At 36.0% G+C, this 23,243-nt stretch overlaps 1 protein-coding gene across 5 annotated transcripts in view; it reads right to left on the bottom strand.

Annotated features, from left to right (window-relative positions):
* Positions 1 to 4,864: 4,864 nt before the first annotated feature.
* LOC123564370 (activating transcription factor 7-interacting protein 1-like) overlaps positions 4,865 to 23,243 on the bottom strand; it is a 36,715-nt gene continuing 18,336 nt past the window's right edge. For 4 of the 5 annotated variants that reach the window (XM_045357901.2, XM_053537021.1, XM_053537022.1 and 1 more), the window contains 8 exons: positions 16,326 to 16,538; positions 16,084 to 16,128; positions 11,247 to 11,348; positions 9,605 to 9,772; positions 8,350 to 8,982; positions 7,750 to 7,864; positions 6,950 to 7,065; positions 4,865 to 6,773 (listed from right to left, as the gene is read on the bottom strand). In XM_045357901.2, coding sequence (XP_045213836.2) covers positions 6,606 to 6,773; positions 6,950 to 7,065; positions 7,750 to 7,864; positions 8,350 to 8,982; positions 9,605 to 9,772; positions 11,247 to 11,348; positions 16,084 to 16,128; positions 16,326 to 16,538 — 1,560 coding nt within the window. In that variant the 3' untranslated portion in view covers positions 4,865 to 6,605. The remainder of the gene's footprint in view (positions 6,774 to 6,949; positions 7,066 to 7,749; positions 7,865 to 8,349; positions 8,983 to 9,604; positions 9,773 to 11,246; positions 11,349 to 16,083; positions 16,129 to 16,325; positions 16,539 to 23,243) is intronic. The other variant, XM_045357904.2, reaches the window with a different exon arrangement.

The following is a 23,243-nucleotide window of genomic DNA, read 5'->3' as shown; positions in this document are numbered from 1 at the left end:
TTGACCTAGTGACCTTGTTTTTGACCCCACCTGACCCAGATTCAAACGACCTATACAGCCGCAAGACTAACATTCTGACCAAGTTACATTAAGATACGGTCATAAATGTGGCCTCTACAGTGTAAACAAGCTTTTCCTTTGATCTGACCTGGTGACCTAGTTTTTTTATTCCACATGACCCAGATTCAAATTGGACCTTGAGATCATCAAGATTAACATTCTATCCAAGTTTCATGAAGATACAGTCATAAATATGGCCTCTACAATGTAAACTAGCTTTTCCTTTGATTTGACCTGGTGACCTAGTTTTTGACCCCAGATGACTCAATATCAAACTTATCCAAGACTTTATTGAGGGTAACATTCTGACCAAGTTTCATTAAGATTGGACCCAAATTGTGACCTCTGGAGTGTTAACAAGCTTTTTCTTTGATTTGACCTGGTGACCTAGTTTTTGACCCCAGATGGCCCAATATTGAACTCGTCCAAGATTTTATTGTGGGTTACATTCTGACTAAGTTTCATTTAGATTGGGCCAAAAATGTATCCTCTAGAGTGTCAACAAGCTTTTCCTTTGATTTTACCTGGTGACCTTGTTTTTGATCCCAGATGACCCAATATCGAACTCGTCCAAGATTTTATTGAGAGTAACATTCTGACCAAGTTTCATTAAGATTGGGCCAAAAACTGTGACCTCTAGAGTGTTAACAAGCTTTTCCTTTGATTTGACCTGGTGACCTAGTTTTTGACCCCAGATGACCCAATATCGAACTCATCCAAGATTTAATTAAGGGTAACATTCTGACCAAGTTTCATTAAGATTGGCTCAAATTTGTGACCTCTAGAGTGTTAACAGTCAAATTGTTGACGCCGACGACTGACGACGGACACAGGGCGATCACAAAAGCTCACCTTTGAGCACTTCGTGCTCAGGTGAGCTAAAAATCTGAAAATACAACTCGACATTGCCTAGTGGTTATTGTTAAGGTGACGGCCCCACTGGGCTCAAGACTGGCATCGGTACAGGTTTTGAATGAAACTGACTCGAGGGTGATTCTAATCAAGCAATCAAGCTAAAATAAATAGTATAAAATAAGGTGCAATCTGCATGTAACCTGCTAACGAAGTCATGATTCTCCGTGACGATTTGATAAAAGACATTGTGTCTGAAATCACTCGTCCTCCACCTCCGATAATTCATGCGGGGAAGTTGGCAGTTACTTGCGGAGAACAGGTTTGTACTGGTTCAGAATCCAAGAACACTGGATGGGTTAACTGCCCGCCGTTACATGATTGAAATACTGTTGAAAAACGGCGTTAAACCCAAAAACAAACAAACGAAGTCATGACGAGCCGTCTGCCCGTCTTGCACACCAACGTGAAGAAGAAAAAAATGCTCCAAGGGACACGACTCGAAAGCATTTTTTAAGACAGGTAGCAATGGTATTCTTTTCAATACATATTTTCATGTGTACGATACATTGTACAGCTAAAATTCCTACTATTTTATAGCATGAATAATTATTTTGTGTTTCTACTCCTTTTGTTTTTGTTATTGTAGATAAAAAGTTCATAAAAACGCACAGGATCATTTGATACTATTGCATTCCACCTTCCTAAATTCATAAATTCATAAACGATTACGTGCACTTAAATAATACAACCAGGAAGTAAAGAACCAAATACATTAGACTTGCTTTCACGTCTGTATTTTATTGTAAATAACACGGGCTGAATTACGCCTGTTAGCCACTGTATATTGCCAAAGCAAGTCAAATTAGAGTTCAAACCTGGCCGGTAATACCGGCCGCTAATTTTAAATGCCTTATACTAATTTATTTTAGGTCGATAAGCAAGTTCTACAAGTTATATTAATCACCCTCGACATCTCATTCCTGATGACATCCATCGCCACCAGGGTATGGGGGAAGAGAGGCCAGTTTCCGTTTTAATACTGAGTGTCAAGCAAGGGAGCTACTAGTACCATTTTTCGCGTCTTTCGGATGATGCGGCCGTCGACCGCACCCAAGACCTCGCATTCGAAGCGGACGTTCTACCACTAGGCAGTCGAGGCAACTTTTAAGCCTTGACTAGTGATGAAAAGCTGAATGTGGTGCCAGTGGGTGTTTGGCATATGTAGTTCTAGAAACTGGTCATATCGCCGATAGGTGAGGGGTGGGGCAAATTCTCACTGAACCGTAATTGGCACAGATACTGGCTTGGTCAGTTTAATAATTTGGCTTAAATGTTGTTCATCAGAGTTTATCATATATACTTATTTGCGTTCACTGTGCTCTTAATACGTTTTTTATTTAAACTAGATATAGATTTAAAATTCTCTGCCATGGTTGCCCAACCAAGTTATTTTAGCGCAAGTGCAAATCTAATCAACATACTTTGCCTAAAGAATGATATGAATTTAAAAGCCAATGTATTATTTGCATTAAAGACACCCCCCCCCCCCCCCCCCCCCCTCCAGATTTTGGCTAAAAATGATCTTTCTTTAAAATTGAGTTTGATCATATTATGAACATTAGAATACGAGTTTTTGTCTCTAAACTATCTTAAAATGCATATAATCAAGAAAAAAAAAAAGAGATGCCCGCATGAGGAATCGAATCCGATTCCGCTGGCCACGAAGATTACAAACGCTTTTCGATTTTCATTGTAAAAATTAGTAAAAGCAACTAATGCTCATGTGTTTCCATAACATATAGTCTGTCAGTAATTCAAGCTTTCTTAATAAATATAGCATTAATTTCCTGATACCATTTTTTTCCGTGCGATCTGGAGGCCAGTGCCTATAAGAAAGCTTTGAAACTAAATTTCTGACATACCATATACCTACATTGTATATTGTTTTGTTTTGTTCCATGTTTTTTGGGTTTTTTTAATCTGTATTTTATGGTTTTACTGCGTATTATTATTACATGTATATGAAACACAAATAAACTACACATGAACATTGACTTGGTGTGAACAATAGAAACAGAAACTCATTGTTCAAAATGAAACGCGCAATAAGAGCGGATGTGTTTGTTTACAGTGCTTGTAGCTACGCTATTTCTGTGAAAACACGTAACATGGAAATTCCCGATCTTAACGCACTTTCGTTTTGAATCTTCAAAAAAGACAAGCGTGCTTTTCACAACCATGCTGATGTTACAAAACTAGAAACTTATTGCGGCTTTTCAGTGATGAAATATATTTGGAATGCCCCAAGAAGTTTCTTATTTTGAACATTAAACTTTGGGAGACGGAAAAAGGATGTGCTGAAAGAAATCGTGTTCGGACAAGACAAATTCTCAACAGGACTTAATATACGCAAATGGAACCATTTTTAGGAAGCGATTATCAAGGAAAAAGTGCCGGTATATGACCTGCCATTATATACAGTGTAGGTAACCATAAGGACTGGTATGTTCAGGTATGTCACTTTATATACCGCATCGTTTGTTAGAATTTTAAATAAAATATAAAAAATTTTCTCTCTCCCCAAATGGAAATAAGACATGGGCAACGAAGATGCAGTGAACCAAAAGTTGTATTATGTCGTCTATAGTTATATTTTGTAGAACGGATACGATTATAATCTAATCGGTATGTACACAATCGACAAGGTGTGGCCCGTGCAAACGAGACAGGATACAACTATACATGTTTAAAGCTACATGCGCGCAGTTGGATGAAAAAAGATTTATTTGGGTTTTACAGCGCAGCAACAGTATAGGTTATATGGCGCCAAACAGGACTACAAATTTTGGTTCCACATCTCATTTACATCGAAATAAAAACATAAAATTTGCATACCTGCTTGAATCACAGAGTTAATGCAAAACCAAGTGTTAAGACCCTATTAGTCGCCTCTTACGATCATGCAAGGGTAAGGCAGTGGTTTCAATTCTTTTCATACACAGATCGTCCCAGAACCACAGGGTCAAAAAAGAAAATCATGAATTACCAAAAAAGAATTTTATTTGAAACGTTTACTGAATGAAAGAAGCGAATACTGGAAGCAATATTCAATATTTTCAATGGCCCACATGGATCCTCTCGGACTCTTCATTGCCAAACGTTCTTTACCGAGTTTTGAAAACATGAAAAATAATGTATTAATTCAAAACCATTAAAACATCACAATAAATATTTTATATAATTATATGTTGGTTTTATTTGATGGATAGATAGATGCACTGTAATTCAGGATATCTTATTTAGCATAAACGCAACACTTCCTTGTAATTTTTTGAAAGTTTTAAGTTTAAGCAATTTTTTCATGGCCAGAATTTTACGCAGGGAAAAATACTGGCCATTATTTAAGTTGAACGATATTTATTTATTTTATTTATACCAACACAGTATAGATTATATGGCGCCAAACAGGACTACAAATTTTGATTTCACATCTCATTTACATCGAAATAAAAACATGAGGTTTGGAATCAAAATTTGTATACCTGCTGGAATCACAGAGTTACAGCAAAACCAAGTGTTAAGAACCTATTAGTCGCCTCTTACGATGATGCAAGGGTAAGGTAGTGGTTCCAATTCTTTTCATACACAGATCGTCCCAGAACCACATGGGGCTGTAAGTTGAACGATAATCTAGGGAGATGATCAGCTGAAACTCGGCAACTCGTGCCCGAAAAAACCCTCAGAAATGCCCGTGTCTAAAGCAGGACAAGCATGACTTTCAAAATCTTTACTTTCGGCACATCGTGAATATATCGGCTTTAGTAGGATACTTGATTATCACGGTGGTGAACAGGTTTTGCGTTACAACAGTATCATGGTCACATCCTTGTTAAATGTTCTTTTGAGCAATACACAACTGATAGGGAAAATCAAATAAAGAGACACGGAGTAAAATTTAAGAAATTTATTAAGTATCAATTTCACTGCAATACAAGGATGACCTCAATCAAGACCGATTTACACAAGAATTAACAATACAGTCAGCTGCCGTTTAAATGAACCCAAACGTGTTTATCAGATACATAGTACCCTTTGATAATTTTATGTCCTTACATAAAATGGGTAAAACTGTCATGGATATAGAAGTTCAGCTGTATGGTTAGTATACATAGTACCTCACTAAAATGTTCCAAAATATTCCTACAACACCCAGAGTAGGTTGCATTTTCAGCGGACTTTGTGGAATACCTGTGATATCCGATGGAGAGACCCAGCTTCTGCTCAGTTCTCCAATATCATAGTGACATAATGCTGGGAACCAATGACTTACTTATCACCATGCTCCTGATAATCGAACAAACGGGAATTTAAGTACCGAGTTGAACAAATTTCTCTTTTTTTTCTGACCGTACTTTCAAAAATATTTTCCAAATCAAATTTCTGACGATTTGCCTTTTAAAATTGCAGGTCTTCATCCCATTTTTCAATTAGAACAAATCCCAAGGTCATCCTTAACTGCTTCTTTATACGTAATAAAATTTGTTATATCTATAAGACAACATGGTAAAAATGCATCTTTATATACAACTGACAACATAAAATATCTTACTATATATAAAATGATACCAACACAAAAGTGTGGTTTAATTTGTACAATACACATGTAAAGACACACACACACTTCCTTCTTTCGATACAGAACAAACATAATAATGATAAAATTAAAAAAAAACTCATAACCACCTTATTTTTTTTGGCAGAAACGAGGATAAGAACTAGCTGATATAATATATTGAACCTAAAAAGAAATACCCACATGTATAACTAAAGCGTCATAAGCTTTCACTTGTTTACACTTGTTATATTTTACAAGTTTTAACTTTTATCAAAACTTCCTCAATTGCGAATTTAAATCAAGATCAAGTGGTAAAAAAAATCAAAATAACACGAGGTATAAGATACAGTACACTTGATAACGCTTGAGAGTATTTAACAAAAATCGTTGTCTCAGATTACTTGTCCTAACTTAAAACTATATTGTTTCAATATAGAATGTTTTTAAAAAAAATGGCTCAGCGAGCTAGGACCACATTTATGGAATCAACCTGTATTTTGGCCATATTGTATAATTCTTTTTTTTTCAACAAAAACAATTTGACTACACAATATTAACACAGCCAGTACAAATAGCTGCCAATATTTATAACTGCTCTATTATCGACGCCTATCTACAGACAAACAAAGGTAAAAAAAATGCCGTAAACCCACATTCCAAAGTACTAAAGAAGTGTAAATCTTGTTTAGTGATTGTATGACAGGACAAGGACACATCAAAGTTTGTGTAACTCTATATATACGTTATTATGTAAGTTACAGAATAAAACCTTTAGAAAGGAAGTGACGCGAGGCAAACAAACTTGTCAACAAAGAATGCAGTAGCGCAGTGAAGTGGCTTTTCTTTTGCTTGTCTATGGTAACACCTGTAAAAATAGATGTACAATTTTCTAGGTGTGTCTTCAACTCCGTCTGGTATCATCCTCATACTATTTCTTTTATATCTGTTTATTTTTACCACTTCAATGTAAACTTCAAGGCCATTTGAAAATTTTTGTATTGATCTTTTTCCTTTTGTTTCTTCCATTTTTTTTAAATAACCCATAATTTAGTTTTGGAGTGGGGATTATAGTTTATTACTTTGTAGGTGTGTTAGGAGTAAGATGTATGGAGCCAGGGTCACTAAATGCCCCAACTCTGTTGTGAGAATCCATGGCTCGTACAGCAAAGTGGTATTTGTTCCCGACCTGAAACTGTGTTAGAGTACACGCCATTGGTAACGGAAGAGCTTTTACATCTCCAACCTAGATAAACATAAAAACAAACAGATATTTAGAATATGAAGGGTACAAATCATTATTATTACAATTAAAATCACAATACAGAATTCTACATAGCATTTAAAATATCTGGATTTAGTGTTTCAGTTGAACTTTGTTTACTTAAGTTCTATTTGATCATATAAAAAACTGAAATTCACCTTTTTCCAAAGTGTTGAGACAGGTTGTGCTGAAGTTTCTTGGTATGCAAACAACTGATAGTTAGATATCTCAGCATAGGTGTCATTCAATGCCATATTCCATGATAGTACTATACCTATATATAGAGAACCAATTAACTGTCAGTACTATACCTATATACAGAGAACCAATTAACTGTCAGTAGTTCCATCACTTTATTACAAATGTTTTCCAGTTTATATAAAGAATTACATATTTGAAAAAAAATCTAGCAGTTAAGTATCTATCAACTATGAGCATCTGGATGTAGCAATAAGGAAGCTATCAAATAAATGTTGTATGTATATGTAGCTATGACATATCATTGAAGTATATAGCTATGAAATTTTCATCAAGTGTCTTTATCCTCCTACTCCTCATCATCATATATATGACCATCATCATCATATATGTGCAATCATCATCATACATGTGCAATCATCATCATATGTGACCATCATCATCACATATTTGACAATCATCATATATGTGGCAATCACCCTTTATGTGACAATCATCATCATTATATCTGTGCCCGTCATCATCAATTTATGTGAATCATCATCATGATACATGTAGTCCTCATAATCAATATTATGTATGTAGCTATAACATCATCATAATTATAGAAATATGGCTTTGAGAACACTTAACATGAACGAAGCTTTTATATTATCATTGTATGAATGTAGCTATAGTATTATATCATAATGTAGCTATGACATTCTCTTCATACACTGTTAACACAGTTTGAGCCAGAAATCTAGTTTAAAGAACATACCTTGACTGACTCTGGATATTTTAAGACTAGGTTTTGGTGGTAGTCCTTTGAGACCGGTAGTTTGTTGTTTGGGTGGAAGTGCTGGAAATGGAGCTGGATGTGTGTTAGAAGGTGGCTGAAAAATTAACACTATACATATAATTACTATGTACTCTAAATTTTTCCTTCTCAAAGTTCTTGAACATCAAAACCAAAACAAATGCTTCAAGATATTAAAATCATGGGAGTTAAAATTAACATATATTGTCATCATTAACTGTACCAACTTGGCATCACGTCTAGTTAAAAATGTTAACAGTTACATAGCACAGCTGTCTCAATGCCCAACGTTGATTAAAAAAACAAAAACAAAAAACACGATATATTTTAAAATTCATCAAAAATACTGCTAAAGGAAGCCTGTTTGTTCCCTAAAGAAATATCAAAGACCTGAATAATCCTAACCAGAATACTAAATGACTATTGTCTAAATGAGGCGATCATTACATTTGTCTGGAAACAGGTCCTGTCCAGCTTCTGATTCCTATGTAAAGCAAGAAGAATCTAAAATGAATTATGTAACTGATCAATACTGCAGAATTTTTAAGAAATGCACTTCACCTTTGGTGTGGTGGGAGTGGCTGGCACAGCAGCTCGTGCCAAGGTGGTACCAGGCGCTACAGCAGTAGGAGAACTAAGGTTAACCAATGTTTGAGACTGCCCTACTGTCTGCAGTATGGTAGTGGTTTGTGGCAGGGTTGAGGCCACCGTCATAACCATTCCAGGCCTGATAGCTGGCGGTGAACTGAACACAAGCTGATATGTTGGCTGATTTGGCAGTCCTGTGCGCACAAGTTGTGTTCCAGGTGGTGCTAAAACATGCCGAACACCTTGCTGGTTTGTAACTGTATTTAAACCTGGCTGTAATGTAACCAGTCTAGTTTTTGTGCTATCATCATCATCAGTGAGATCTATAACTTTAGCAGCATTTGGCGAAGGTAAAGTCACTGTTTTAGTGACTGACACAGTTTTTGACACACTTGAAGTAGTTTGTGTTGTGACTTGAGTCACAGTTTGTTGTACCAATCCCTGAGAGGTAGCCGCTTTAGGCACAAACGTTGCTGGATACTGCAGAAGTCCAAACATGGATGTGTTAACTGTTGTTGTTGCTGAAGGCAATGATCCAACTGTTTTCTGTACCCGTGTTGTATCTAACAAGCTCTTCACTGACGGAGTCTGGTAAGTGGTTGTCACCTGTGCAAAATTAAGTGTAGGTAAGAGTAAATCTCTCTAAGACTCAGTGATATATAAGGCTATTTTTACATTGAGGATATTATATGAATGTCTTTTCATATTGAATTTATTAAACAAGTTGAATAAAACAATAAAATGAAAGGCTCTGTCAATATTTTATGAATTTTTTTCGAGTTTAATATATCAAATTTAATGTGGAAATACACAAATGTAATATTCTTTTTATCACATTTTTGCAGACATGAAATGATTTCTTTATTTTGTTGGGTTAAGAGTCACAACAACACAATTCCGGTAATTCTGCGACTTTTCCAGCTTTTGTTTGAGGAGGAAGACCCAGGGTGCCACAGGAGGAAGATCCCAGGTGCCCCTTCAGGCATTGTTTCAGACATTGGCAGCTGACTAGAACCAAAGGCCTTCAATGAGACAGCGCGACTGCTTCCACAAATGAAGAATTCTACACCCTAGGTGAGACTTTGAGCCAACATCGGTGAGGGGCAAGTAATTCAAAATCTGCCACCTTAACAACTCGGCAATGGAGGCCATAGGCATGAATGAAAAAGAACTAAAGTCCTATAAAAAGACATTTTAAGTTTATATAGAATGAAACAGAACTGTATACCATTTTAGAGCCCTGTGCAAGGTGAGTGCTTAAAACTGCTGGTGCAATAGATGACTGTGGAATGGGAAGTCGAATTGTGCCATTTCCCCCAGGAGCTGTGACAAGAGGCAGTTGTGTCGTTACACGTGGTGGAGTCAAACTCACTTTTGGCGTCTTTGAGCTTGCAGTCTGAAAAGAAATAACAGAATTCTTACATAATGAACACTTACTTTCTGAATGATCACTACAAATCCTTAATCTGACAAGATGCAGAAATTCCATACAAAATGAATAATTTGTTACACTCTCTCACTGTTATAATGCTAGTAAAAAGCCACATATACATAAAAATGACATGAAGTGAAAGACAGAAATTTTATGAATGCTGAAAAGTAAACTCAGTTGTTAACTGTTTGCAAATAAAAAGTAAAAGTTATACTGGTGAAATACAGTTGCATATATTCTGCATGGTGTTATAAGCCAAGAGTAAGAAAATATATCTAATGCATTTACCTTGCAGGTGTTTATTTTATATGGACTACTCATAATATATCATATCTTATATAAGCAATACATCAGTGTCTTTGTTTCATATGACCTTTAGACCCTTGTGAGGCCCCCATGTCCAAGTGGTTATGGTCACTGACTTCCAGTCATTTGCCCCTTGATGATGTGGGTTGGAACATCACTTGGGGTGTAGAAATCTTCATGTGTTGAAGCATGCATTAATATCTCGGATATTCTTATACAACTAGCAGACGTTGTACATGTATCTAGACAAACAAGAAGCCATCTCAACTGATCTTTGTGATAAACTGTTTCTTTAGTGCAGTTTACCCATTTTTGAACCAAGCTGACAAACTAAGTTAACAAGAACTGTCCGTAAAACAGCACGCTCAACTTTTTTTAGTGCTTAACTCTGAATTAGGGCTTTGCCAGTAAAAGGGGCTTAACTCGATCAAATATACAATCAGAGTTATGGAAATTGTATCTCCTGGTGCAGACTTTGACAGTAAATTTATAACTATTTTAAGTTTCAAGTCAAAAGCTCTGATAGTAACAAAAATATTTGACTTTACAAAAAACGTTAACCAAAAACTCTAAGTTAAAAAGGGGCATAACTCTGTCCAAATTCAAATCAGTGTTATGGAGATTATTTCTTCTGGTGTAGACTTTATAAGTAAACTATTTTAAGTTTCAAGTCAATAGCTTTGATAGTAACAGAGATATATGACTTTATAAAAAACTTGGACCAAAACATTCTATGTTAAAAGGGGGCATAAGTCTGTCAATGTTAAAAGGGGGCATAACTCTTTCAAAATTCAGATCAGAGTTATGGGGATTGTTTCTCCTGGTAAAGAGATATTCGACTTTATCAAAAACTTAAACCAACGGCAACAGCACGCCGGGGCAAGTGCAATAGCTCTACTTTTTCTTTGAAAAGTCTAACTAAAAACTGAACTGAATTGACTTTAAGATAGAAACTAGCTATGCATTGTTATGATTGTGATTTGAATGAAATACTGAGCTAGACCAAGTATAAAGGGATGAAAATGAGGATGGCAAAGTAAATAAAACTAGCGATCAGCGACCGTGTCCTTGTTAAAAACATTAAAGAAAAACAGGCATATTCTAGCAAAAGTAAGTTTGACTGATTTATTACCGAGGATACGAAAAGGTTGCCTGGTGTTGTTGAGGAAGTGGTGGGCTCTCGGCTCATTTTCACCGCTAACATCTGCTTTAACACAGCATTAGCAGACATTGTCTAGAAATGAACATGAAACATGCACAGTGAAAACAATGAAGAACGAGGTATGTGCAAATGGTTAAATGGTTATATGTTTTGTTAATAATGCAGATTCACCAGGATTATACATTTGTAGTTAAAACTATTGTTGTAAAACAGAATGATTCTTACATAGATTTCTTTCAAATCCCTTTACGGGTCAAAAAGTTCGAAAATATGAGAAGTTTGCATCTAAGTTAAAGAACTTAAAAGTAATAACAACAAGCAAAACAGAACAAAGGGAGTACTGATTGTTAACATAAAGCGATTGGTAAACACAATGAGCATTGTTAGTAACAAGGAAGAAAAGCCTCAATGAGAACTATAACAGTAAGTATTATTGTCATGCAGTAACAGGAAACTTAAAACTCAAGTACTAAAATAGCCATACCAACAATATATCTTCCTGAAATAAGTGTAGAAATCTTTTTATAGAGCATACTTTTTCATATCTTAAGTTAGCGGATAACTGATAACTTTCAAAAGGTTTTACATAAACACCAACATGACACAGCTGAAGAATTGCAGTACACAATGTATGACGGCTCTCAGTAAACTGAAGGTGTGCACCATGCGAATACACAAGTTATAAGTGCATGTTTATCAAACAGCTTGCATTACACAACCAAAGCTACACTAACATGTTGTAACAAGAGGACCATAAGGCATATGATCATGTACCAAAATTGCTCACCTGACTTAAATCTCTTAAACAAGTAAAATTTGGTAGTGTTGTCCAAAACACATTTATGCCAAATAACTTTGAAAATGGGAGATTCATGGACAGACTAATGAATTTTTTTTATATATCCAATATATTACATTCTTCCATTCTCTTTTAATTTACGACTGAATAATTTGAACAATCGTATCACTTACAGTAAACTAGCATTGCATCCTGGGTCCATAATTTTTTATGAATCCAGAATGGTTTGAAAATCAAATTTGGCCAAGGATTTCTGACAATATTTTTAAGATTCCTGCTATAAACAGACTGGAAAAAATTATGACACCTGCCCATTTTTTAATGAATCTGAATAAACTGAACAATCTTGGTAGAAGGACACCCAATATACATTTGTGTGAAATTATTACAAATTTATATCAATAGACAAGGACTGGTGAAGATTTTCTTTGAAGATTTTTTTTACTTTTAACTCTAATGCCCATACATGTGAAACCTAGCTGAATTATTTCACTGTGGGGAATCACATGATCAAAATTATCTCTAAACCAAAATAAATTTATGAATAATATGAGCTAATATTGAACAGAGCAACAGATAAGCTTTCAGAATGAACTGGGTATTACCCCATAATTTTGGTTTTAATTGGGTATTGCCTAAAATCAATAGGGTATTCTAACTCATATTACCCCACGATGTTCACTTTTATTGGGTTTCCATGCATTCTCATTTCGTTTGACTCGCCTTTAATTAGCAGCCATGAATACTTGATTTTCCATTCACTCAAAGTTTTTTATTGACACTATCGCCGGAAATATTTGATAAGAATTTTTGTGTGACTGCATAACACATCGTCCAGTAGTTTGTCTAGTAGATCACTCACCATTTTGTTTACTGATGAATAACTTACGCAACTAGAAATATTATCATTTAATATACGTATATCATCCTTCTCCTCATCTGAGACCGACAGGAAAAAATTGGTTATTACACGAGACTGCTTTAATTCCTTTGGATTTTTTTTCAACCCAGTCTTAATGGCATTTTGCTAACAGATGCTTATTGTAAGCGCATTATTCATATAGATGAAAAAGTAGGATTGTTTCAGACTGCATCATTATTATCTAGGCCAAAGACTGATACAGCTAACAAAAGTAACAAGTTGACAAATGTAATATTATTTGAACAGTTGACTTACGCGGACAAATTATACTGACGAGATAAAGAAACGCCTCATTGAAATTTGGCATTATTTTTTTCCTAACGCTTTTAATTGTTGTGAAATGTAGTAAATCTACATGTACTCTGACCGACAAACACAGTGAACAAAAACTCGCGCGATTTCATTCAGCCATTTGTTCACTTCATGTACCTGGTCATGATTTCCTCGTGCAGTCCATGCATGTAAACCATGTGGTTTGATTGAACGATTTTTGCACATGTACATGTGTAATACGACACACAACCATATTTTCAGCTATTCTCTGAAAAAAACATTAGTTTTCGTAATGCCGAGGCTGAATTCTGAAGAGAGGGCTCAGGTTTTGGCTATGCTTGAATGTGGGCGAACGCAGGAACAAGTTGCAAGACGTTTTAACGTCTCTCGTTTGACAATTGTGCGTCTTATTCGACGTGTTAGAGACACGGGAACGTCTAACGATAGACCACGTTCAGGTAGACCGCGTGTAACGTCAATACGACAGGATAATTATATACGTCAACGTCATTTATGTGACAGATTTGTGACGGCGCAATCTACGTCACGTATAGTTGTAGGTAACCGTGGACGTCCAATTAGTCGACATACAGTGAGAAATCGACTCAGAGAATGCGGAATTACCTGTCGTAGGCCCTACTGCGGTCTAATTCTAACGTTACGCCACCGTCAACAACGTCTTATTTGGGCCCGCAACCACCGCGGCCAGCGTTGGCAGAACTTAGTGTTCAGTGACGAGTCGCATTTCAACTTGTGGAACGCCGACGGACGTATCCGTGTCTATAGACGACACCATGAACGCTACGCAAACAACTGCGTTTTGGAGCACAATCGTTACGGTGGAGGTGGAGTAATGGTGTGGGCAGCAATCAACCATAGGTTTAAGTCCCAACTCGTCGTTTGCCAAGGTAATCTCACAGCCAGGCGTTACATCGACCAGATATTACGTCATGTAGTTGTCCCTTTATTCCGTCAACGTCAAGGATTAGTCTATCAGCACGACAACGCGCGACCTCACGTTGCACGTGTCACCAGGGACTTTCTACAGGCTAGAAACATTAATGTTTTACCTTGGCCGGCGTGTTCACCGGACTGCAATTCGACTGAACACGCGTGGGATTATCTCGGACGGCGGTTATGCCAACGTCAACCCCAGCCAGCAAACGTCCGGGAACTGGTAGCAGCGCTGCACCAGGAGTGGGCCAGAATCCCACGGTATCTGTTACGCAACTGGTGCGGCTCTATGAGGCGTTGCATTGCTGCTGTGGTTGCTAGCAGAGGTGGCCACACGCGCTACTGATTTTTCTAATGCAATTTCTCCGACCGGGCTATTAAAATTCAAGATTTAAGCATAATGCGACAATGAAATGACTTCTTATTGACCATAAATTCTTGTAAAGCATCTAATTTGCGAATGGAATTGTTCTTTTCTAATTTTGAATCACGGTTAACGAAAAATTGTATACCGAGTTTGAATGAGGCGTTTCTTTATCTCGTCAGTGTATTTTAAGTATTTCAAAGATACGCACGCATCAGGATGAGAATTGAGTATTTAGGATTTTTGTTTGAGTTTTGATACGCATTAAAATTAAACCTATTGGGTATTTTGAAAATTTAAATTGGGTAATAATGCAAATACGCAGCTTATCTGTTGCTGTGATTGAAGCAACTTTTGCTGTGAATCTTAAATATAGCCTATCATATGGCAACATAGATGTATCCTAAAACTAGAGAGATCCTTTCAATCACAAGCACCTTCTGATTATCTGGAACACTTCCAGAAACTGAGAATTCTTATTTTCCTTAGTGGTTGTAATTACAGGATATCTATCATTGTTGTCAACTACATAATAATTTAACAATTTTCATCAGTAATATGTTAGGCTATGTTTAAATTTCATATCTTATCATGGTAGGAAATTAATTTATGTTCTTCAAAATATAACTTTGGTTTAGAGATTATTTTGATCATGTGATTCCCCAGTGTGTTTGAACAAAATGTGGAAGAGACAAAGTTTCACCATCTCCTATAAAATATTTTCAGAGGAGCTGTTATTTAAAGAAACTTTTAACAAACATAATGATCAAATAGCTCTTCATGGTCAAGTGAGCTAAAGCCAGACAATCATTTGTTATGAGTAACACAGTATTGTACACTCACAAAGTAAACCTCCATGATTAAAATCAGTACTTGATTAAATTCTGAATGTTCCAGGAAAAACTGAATTGAAATAAATGGGCTTTTTTAAAAAGTATTCACAGAATTATACCTTGGGATGAAAATTACTCATTCTATTCAGTTCTTATAAATATCCCCAGTATATCAAATATGCAGCAAAGTAAAAATGAAGTCAAAAGGTCATATACTCATTTGTCATATACACAGCAAATTAAAAACAATGACCAAAACACATAGTAACTATAACATATAAACTGCACTCTTAAAACAACCACAAAAACACAGGACATAACACAGGTGAAACCTGAACTAAAAATACTTGGGCCACCAACAAATGACTTTTACTGCTGCAAACAAAAAATTTGTGAATGAAGGAAAAAAGGAAAGACAAGTTTTTCCAGCATTGGTGAAAACATCTGACTTAATGCTGTTTACCGCTGCTGATGGTATTTAAGTGATTGTTAGAAGGTAAGCAGAAAGACACAGACTTTTAGAACTAAACCTACCTACATTCTGCTGACAACACTCGCAGAACACATACAATTACAAGAAGTCTGAGAAACAACAGCAATACCAGTAGCTCTAAAATATCCTATACAGAAAGAAACAGGAGTAAATAAGAATTACTACTAACCCGTCCTTCATCCACCTGCACAGCAACATTTCTCGTTGTAATTTGCTGAATAAGAAAATGAAAAACTTTATGAAAAACTTTATGAAAGAAAATAACTATCACTGCAATCAAAATCCAAACTCTCAATCTCAAAAATTACTTTATTTTTTTTATTTTTTTATTATTCTCAAATGAATATTTCTCAAGGAGTAATCAATTTTATCTAAATACCCCAAACTACAATTTAATATTAAGAATATTACCCTGAGAGCAGCTGTGGCAGCTTTTCTTTTCTCCAGTTTTTGCTGTAATACTGTAACATCGTTGACCTTGACCTGTAAGTCCTTCACTTGTCTTTTCCAAAGGTCATTATTCTGCTGAAGTTCCTTCACTTTCTGACTGAGCTTGGCAACCAGTGTGTCACGCTGCGAGGTCAGGTAGGCTTTAACTTTCTCTCTAACCAGTTCCTCTAATTCCTAAAAATACACAAAATTTCAATGACTTGTTGTCAAATTTATAAGAGATCACTGTTATCATTTTCAACAGTATTTCAGTTATGTAACTTTGCCATTACTCTGACCAAGTATTCTGGACTATTTGAAATGTTGGATATGGGATGCATCATCAATTACACTGAGAATAATCAACTACCTCACCCTGGGAACTAACCTCTAGGCCTGATTTCTTACTTGGCTGGAAACATTTAACTTTCGTGGAATATTTTGGAAACTGTCGCACACTGAATACAGATCATATTTCAACAATCTATACCATGAAAATAATACCTTTGAAGTCTTGCATTATATTTGGAGAAATGAGGCTTGTTTCTGTCATGTTTTTAAATTATAAACCCATTGAATGGAGATTTAAAAAAGAATCATTTAAGATATTTTTGACAACGCCTATGGAGAAAATCACCATTAGCCTTTAGTTGCCCATTCTCTAGCACTGTTCAAGCATCAGGGGAGAAAAGGCAGAAGAACACAATTTGCAACATACAGCCAGTAATATTGTGGATTAAAGTTACTGTTATAGCCCATATTTAATTATATTAAGCCCTAAGGATATTGAGTAGTCAAGTGTCAAAAAATCAATGGAAATATCTGAAACATGACTGCATAGCTGCCTACTGACGTAAAGATTAATGTGCCTTAGTACAAGGGAAGTAAATAATGAGAAAGCAAAGCTGCACTTAATTTATTTTATTACTCCCCTTTACCCAGTAACAAAGTGTTGGCAAAGCATGCATGTCTCATCAACTACTGTTTTGAAAAACTGCACAATTTTAAGGTCTGCTGTCCAATCTAAAAAATAATCAGGGGTCACATTCAATTAAATTAAAACTTTATTGTCTTTATTAAAACTTTAAAAACCTGAGAATAAGCATCTTAAAGATTCATGCTCTTACACTAAAAAAATAAGCACTACTAGAAATCCAAGACACGAATAACTGGACTGACTTAAAGGTACAATATACCCTAATTTCATATTTCGAGGGTTCAACGCAATAATGGCGTATCTACATATAGTTATTATATGTAGATACGCCCTTATTGCGTTGAACCCTCGATTTGGAAACATTTGAAAACATGAACATGAACTACATAATAGTTTATGTAAACATAAAATTAACAAGTTTATGTGTATTTACAGTACTATGCATTAGGTTAAAAATGGTACACATGATATACATATTATAAATGTGAACTTCCACTAAAAGACTGGAAGTTTTTTTAAACAATCGACAGTTCCTGCACGAGATTCAATTATGAATGTAGCTCTACATACACAATTAATATATAATTATATATTCAGTAAAGTTAAATTATTTAGTAAAGTTAAATCTATTTGGTGAGTATTAAATAATTTTCTGCATTTGAAGTGTATATTTAAATATTGTAGTGAAAGATAGCCATTGGATATCTTTAAGAGAAGCAAAGATTGAAAAGAGGACATTGATTCAAACATTAATTCTCTTCAGTTATTTCCCTTTAAACACTTAATCATTCAATGTGACTCATACAATTTTATGCTTACCTTTTACAGCCGTTATTTTGCCATATTTCCAATTTAAACAAGAATAATCTTTAACAAGAGGGCCATGATGGCCCTATATCGCTCACCTGAGTTTAAATGCTTTCTTGAAAAAAATTCTTTGCTAAAGCTAAACAAGTAACCCCATGGGTTCATGATTTGAACAAATTTTGTAGAAGTCTACTAGACAATGCTACATGTCAAATATATATCTAAGATCTAGGCCTTCTGGTTTATTTTTAGAAAATTTTTGAAGATTCTGCTATGTAAAATCAAGTGACCCCTGGGGCGGGGTCAATTTGACCCCCGGGGGTCATGATTTGAACAAATTTGTAGAGGTCCACTAGGCAATGCTACATGTGAAATATCTAAGCTCTATGCCTTCTGGTTTATTTTTAGAAAAACTTTTAAGATTTTCCTACATAAAACCAAGTGACCCCTGGGGTGGGGTCAATTTAATCCCGGGGGTCATGATTTGCACAAATTTTGTAGAGGTCCACTAGGCGATGCTACATATGAAATATCTAAGCTCTAGGCCTTCTGGTTTATTTTGAAGATTTTTCTATGTACAATCAAGTAACCCCATGGGGCGGGGTCAATTTGACCCCGGGGGTCATGATTTGAATAAATTTTGTAGAAGTCTACTAGGCAATGCTACATGTCAAATATCTAAGATCTAGGCCTTCTGGTTTATTTTTAGAATTTTTTTGAAGATTTTCATAATTATGTAAAATCAAGTGACCCCTTGGGCGGGGTCAATTTTGATCCCGGGGGTCATGATTTGAACAAATTTTGTAGAGGTCCACTAGGCAATGCTACATGTCAAATATCTAAGCTCTAGGCCTTCTGGTTTATTTTTAGAAATTTTTTGAAGATTTTCTTATGTAAAATCAAGTGACCCCTGGGGCGGCGTCAATTTTGACCCCGGGGTTCATGATTTGAACAAATTTTGTAGAGGTCCACTAGGCAATGCTACATGTGAAATATCTAAGCTCTAGGTCTTCTGGTTTATTTTTAGAAATTTTTTGAAGATATTCCCTATGTAAAATCAAGTGACCCCTAGGGCGAGGTCAATTTTGATCCCGGGGTCATGATTTGAACAATTTTAGTAGAGGTCCACTAGGCAATGCTACATGTCAAATATCTAAGCTCTAGGGCTTCTGGTTTTTGAGAAGAAGATTTTTTAAGATTTTCCTATGTAAAATCAAGTGACCCCTGGGGTGGGGTCAATTTTGACCCCGGGGTCATGATTTGAACAAATTTGTCAGAAGTCCACTAGGCAATGCTTCACAACAAATATCTAAGCTCTAGGACTTCTGGTTTTTGAGAAGAAGATTTTTAAAGATTTTCCTTTTAGTTGCCATGGCAACCGGAGTTCTGCATGGAATTCAATTCTTTGAACAATTTTGAAAGGTGGCCAGCCAAGGAACATTCCTGTGAAGTTGGTGTAATTCTGCCCAGTGGTTTTCAAGAAGAAGCTTTTTTTAGAAATTGTTGACGGACGACGCACAACGAACATCAAGCGGTCACAATAGCTCACCTTGTCACTTCGTGACAGGTGAGCTAAAAATGATAAATGGCGCATTTATATTAAAAACATTGGGTTGGTATGTTAAACAAGAGTGCCAGACTGTCACAAAATACGCCCATCATGGAAGTTAGCCTAATTCAAGGGCCATCATCAAAGAGTGCCTGGGGCGATTTGGCTGGTTATCGAACTTGGCCGAGATATTATGCCCACAAACATTGCCAGCAAGTTTGGTGAAGATCGGATGAAAACTGTTTGACTTAGAGAACTGACAAGGCTAAATATGCAGTTTTTCAAGTAATTCAAGGGCCATAATCCAAGAGTGCCTGGGGCAATTTCGCTGGTTATCTAACTTGGCCGAAATATGATGCCCACAAACACTGTCAGCAAGTTTGGTGAAGATTGGATGAAAACTGTTTGTCTTACAGAGCGGACATGCTTTGGCACCGACCGCCTGCCCGCACAGGTGTTCACATAATATGCCCCGCTCTTTCAGAGACGGGTGTATAAAAACACAGTGGTACTTATACATGCTTTTCTTGCCCGCCATGTGCAGGCTTGTTTAAAACTGTGATATTTAGTGAATTAGTGTTATGATTTAACCCGGGGTATTTGAGGCCTACTTCTTCAATTGTGTCTTTACAATATAGCCTTGATTTTCTATGCAGTTAAATAGTCACAACACAATACTCTGGTGCGCTTTGATGTTATTTAAGCAGACGGGCCTCAAGTTGTCAACGTCTTTAATAAAGGTTTATTGTTGTATCATTTTATGACAGGTCACAAGGTTTTCTTGTTTCTACTTGGGCCAAGTAATTTTGTGTTTTTGCTTCTCTGCCTCGCTCTATCGCTTCGACAATATATGTATTAAGATATAATTTAAACATTATTTTCCCGTATCAGTTAAGGCAGAATTCTAACAATAAATGAGCAACACCCACCTTTAATCTCAGTTATAAATGTGTTAAATAGCTTGCTTGTGAACCTAACAATATTTTACATATGAAAATATGAAGCTGAAATCCCGGGACATCCCATGTTTTGACTAATCTGCACAAACACAACACAGGATTTTTTACTGGCTTTCCTGCATGTTTTTTTCCATAGACGATAAGGCGAGTTTTCATTGGTCCAGTGACACATGCTTAATTTGCATATTCAGTGAAAACAAACGTCGCCGCCGGAAATGTATCTTTTGTTTCCAAATTTTTTGACAAAAATTTCTAATTGCACTCTATAAAAAGTTTAACAAAATATTAAAGGTACATCAGTGTTTTGTATTGATTCAAATCTTGCAGAATACAGGTTACACAAATTACACTTGATTTACCTTTGCAAAAAATACCTGATTACCATAAATATTTAACACAGACAGTAGTTAAATACAGTACCTAAGCTTAAACAAACCAGTTGTAATCAAACAGATTTGTGAATTTTAAGGGAGGTAAATAATCTATTCTTATTATGCACTTTGCAGCTTTGATTATACTGTATTACTTCCCTTTATCAAGAGACAAATGAAGAAAATAGAATTAGCAATGTTCGCTTTGGGTTTAACACTTTTTTCAACAGTATTTCAGTTATATAACTGCCGGCAATTAAACCTAACCTGTGTTCCTGGATTCTGTACCCGAAGTGGCTATTTACACGGTGGCAGTGCTAATTATTTCTTAGGGACACGGCAGCCGTGCAAATAATTTCTTAGGGACACGGCACTCTTTGTCAGTTGTTCCTTATTGCCGTTCGGTATACTCGTACTCAAGAATCATCGGATGTATTCGAGAATGGTGGAAAAGTATTGGAAAATGCACAGCATATTTACATAATTAAAACGAATTAATACATCAAAGACTGAAAATGTACACAAAAATAGATTGCAAAATCCGTTCTTTCGGCAGAAAAAAATCCTTTCCATAGTTCTCTCCAGCGGTCCTTACAATTGCTGCAGTGCGAATAACGAAGTAGGGACAGCCGTGTATATAGCCTTGGCCTCTGTACCACTACAAATCTATTCTCCGCAAGTAACTGCCAACTCCCCAACATGAATCAGAAGTGGAGGCAAGTGATGTCAGACACAATGTCTTTTATCAAATCACCACAGAGAACATACAACCCACCTGAGGATCGAACTCATGACCCCATCTGTAGATCTGCACTCTCCCTATTGAGCTATGCGGGCAGGCTAAATTTGCAACAAGTGTGTGATGAATTATAACTTCATTATAACTGTAAATATACCATGTAATAATCTCTACTAATTGATATTCAGAAGTAGGAAATACCCGCACAAAACTCCAATGACTGTATTCAAGTATTGCTTTTTTGAGAGTCTTCAGAAGGAAAACAGGAGCACCACCTTGCAGGTGCAGACACTCATCTGATTTTTTTGTCTCTGTAAAACAGAAATATTGTCCTACCCATGTGTTTTTATGATAGGGGCCATAATTCTTGCAAAAAGCAGCATGGAGTAATGTTTCTTGCTGTACAGAGTCAGCTTTTAATTGTGAACAAGTGTTGCAAGTTTTAAGCAATAGCTTTGATAGTTAAGGTGAAAAGCTGACCTAAACACAAAACTTAACCAAGAAATCTGATTTTCTAAGTCCAAAAGGGACCATAATTCTTGCCAACAGCAGGATGGAGTTATGTTTCTTGCTGTACAGAGTCAACTATTAATGGTTAACAAGTGTTGCAAGATTTAAAGCAATAGCTTTGATAGTTTAGGAGAAAAGTTGACCTAAACATAAAACTTAACCAGGCAACGTCACCACAGATGCCGACGCTTATCAAGTGATGACAATAACTCATCATTTTTTTTTCTCCAAAAAATCAGATGAGCTAACAAACGATTTCAAAGCAGAGCTTGACAAATTGTTTGAATGCCTGTCTTTCTGCAGGACAAGCTGCTTAGAGTTAAAATTCTCCCACTGCAATTTGTACTCCTGCAATTAGGTACGATGTCTACTGTAAAGTCTGGTCAAAACTTATGTACTGAAGTCTGGTTATGGACTATTTAACATTTTGCTAATGCAATCAAAATAGGGTACCATAATGAGATTCAAACCACAAATCAACTTAGTTTTCAACTGTTGAGATGCTCCTGCTTTTCCATAGCTCTGTTCTCATTTTTTAACGAGAGCTGTCCGAAAGACGCTCAACTTTTCTCAGTGCTTGACTCTGAATTAGAGCTTTGCTAGTAAAAACTTTATAAAGCTTTAACCAAAAAATTCAAAGTTAAAAAGGGGCATAACTCTGTCAAAATTCAAACCAGAGTTATGTGGCATTGTTTCTCCTGGTGTAGACTTTGATAGTAAATAATTATTTTAAGTTTCAAGTCAAAAGCTTTGATAGTAACAGAGATATTTGACTTTATTAAAAACTTTAACCAAAAAAATCTAAGTTAAAAAGGGGCATAACTCTGTCCAAATTCAAATCAGGGTATTGGGGATTGTGTCTCCTGGTGTAAAATTTGCTAGTAACTGGTTCGAGTCGTAAATTCGGCCAGGTCGTAAATATTCGGCCACCCACTTTAAAGCTTTTTTTCGAGCCAGATGCTTGAGAACGCATCTGTGTCATCACAAGCACTTGCGTTAGCAACAAAGTCGGCAAAAAACAACAAGCT

The sequence above is a fragment of the Mercenaria mercenaria genome, chromosome 2 (genome assembly GCF_021730395.1).
Source record: "Mercenaria mercenaria strain notata chromosome 2, MADL_Memer_1, whole genome shotgun sequence".
Classification (NCBI taxonomy): domain Eukaryota; kingdom Metazoa; phylum Mollusca; class Bivalvia; order Venerida; family Veneridae; genus Mercenaria; species Mercenaria mercenaria.
Note: the sequence above shows the minus strand (reverse complement) of the source record. Positions and strands in the feature narration are given on the sequence as shown.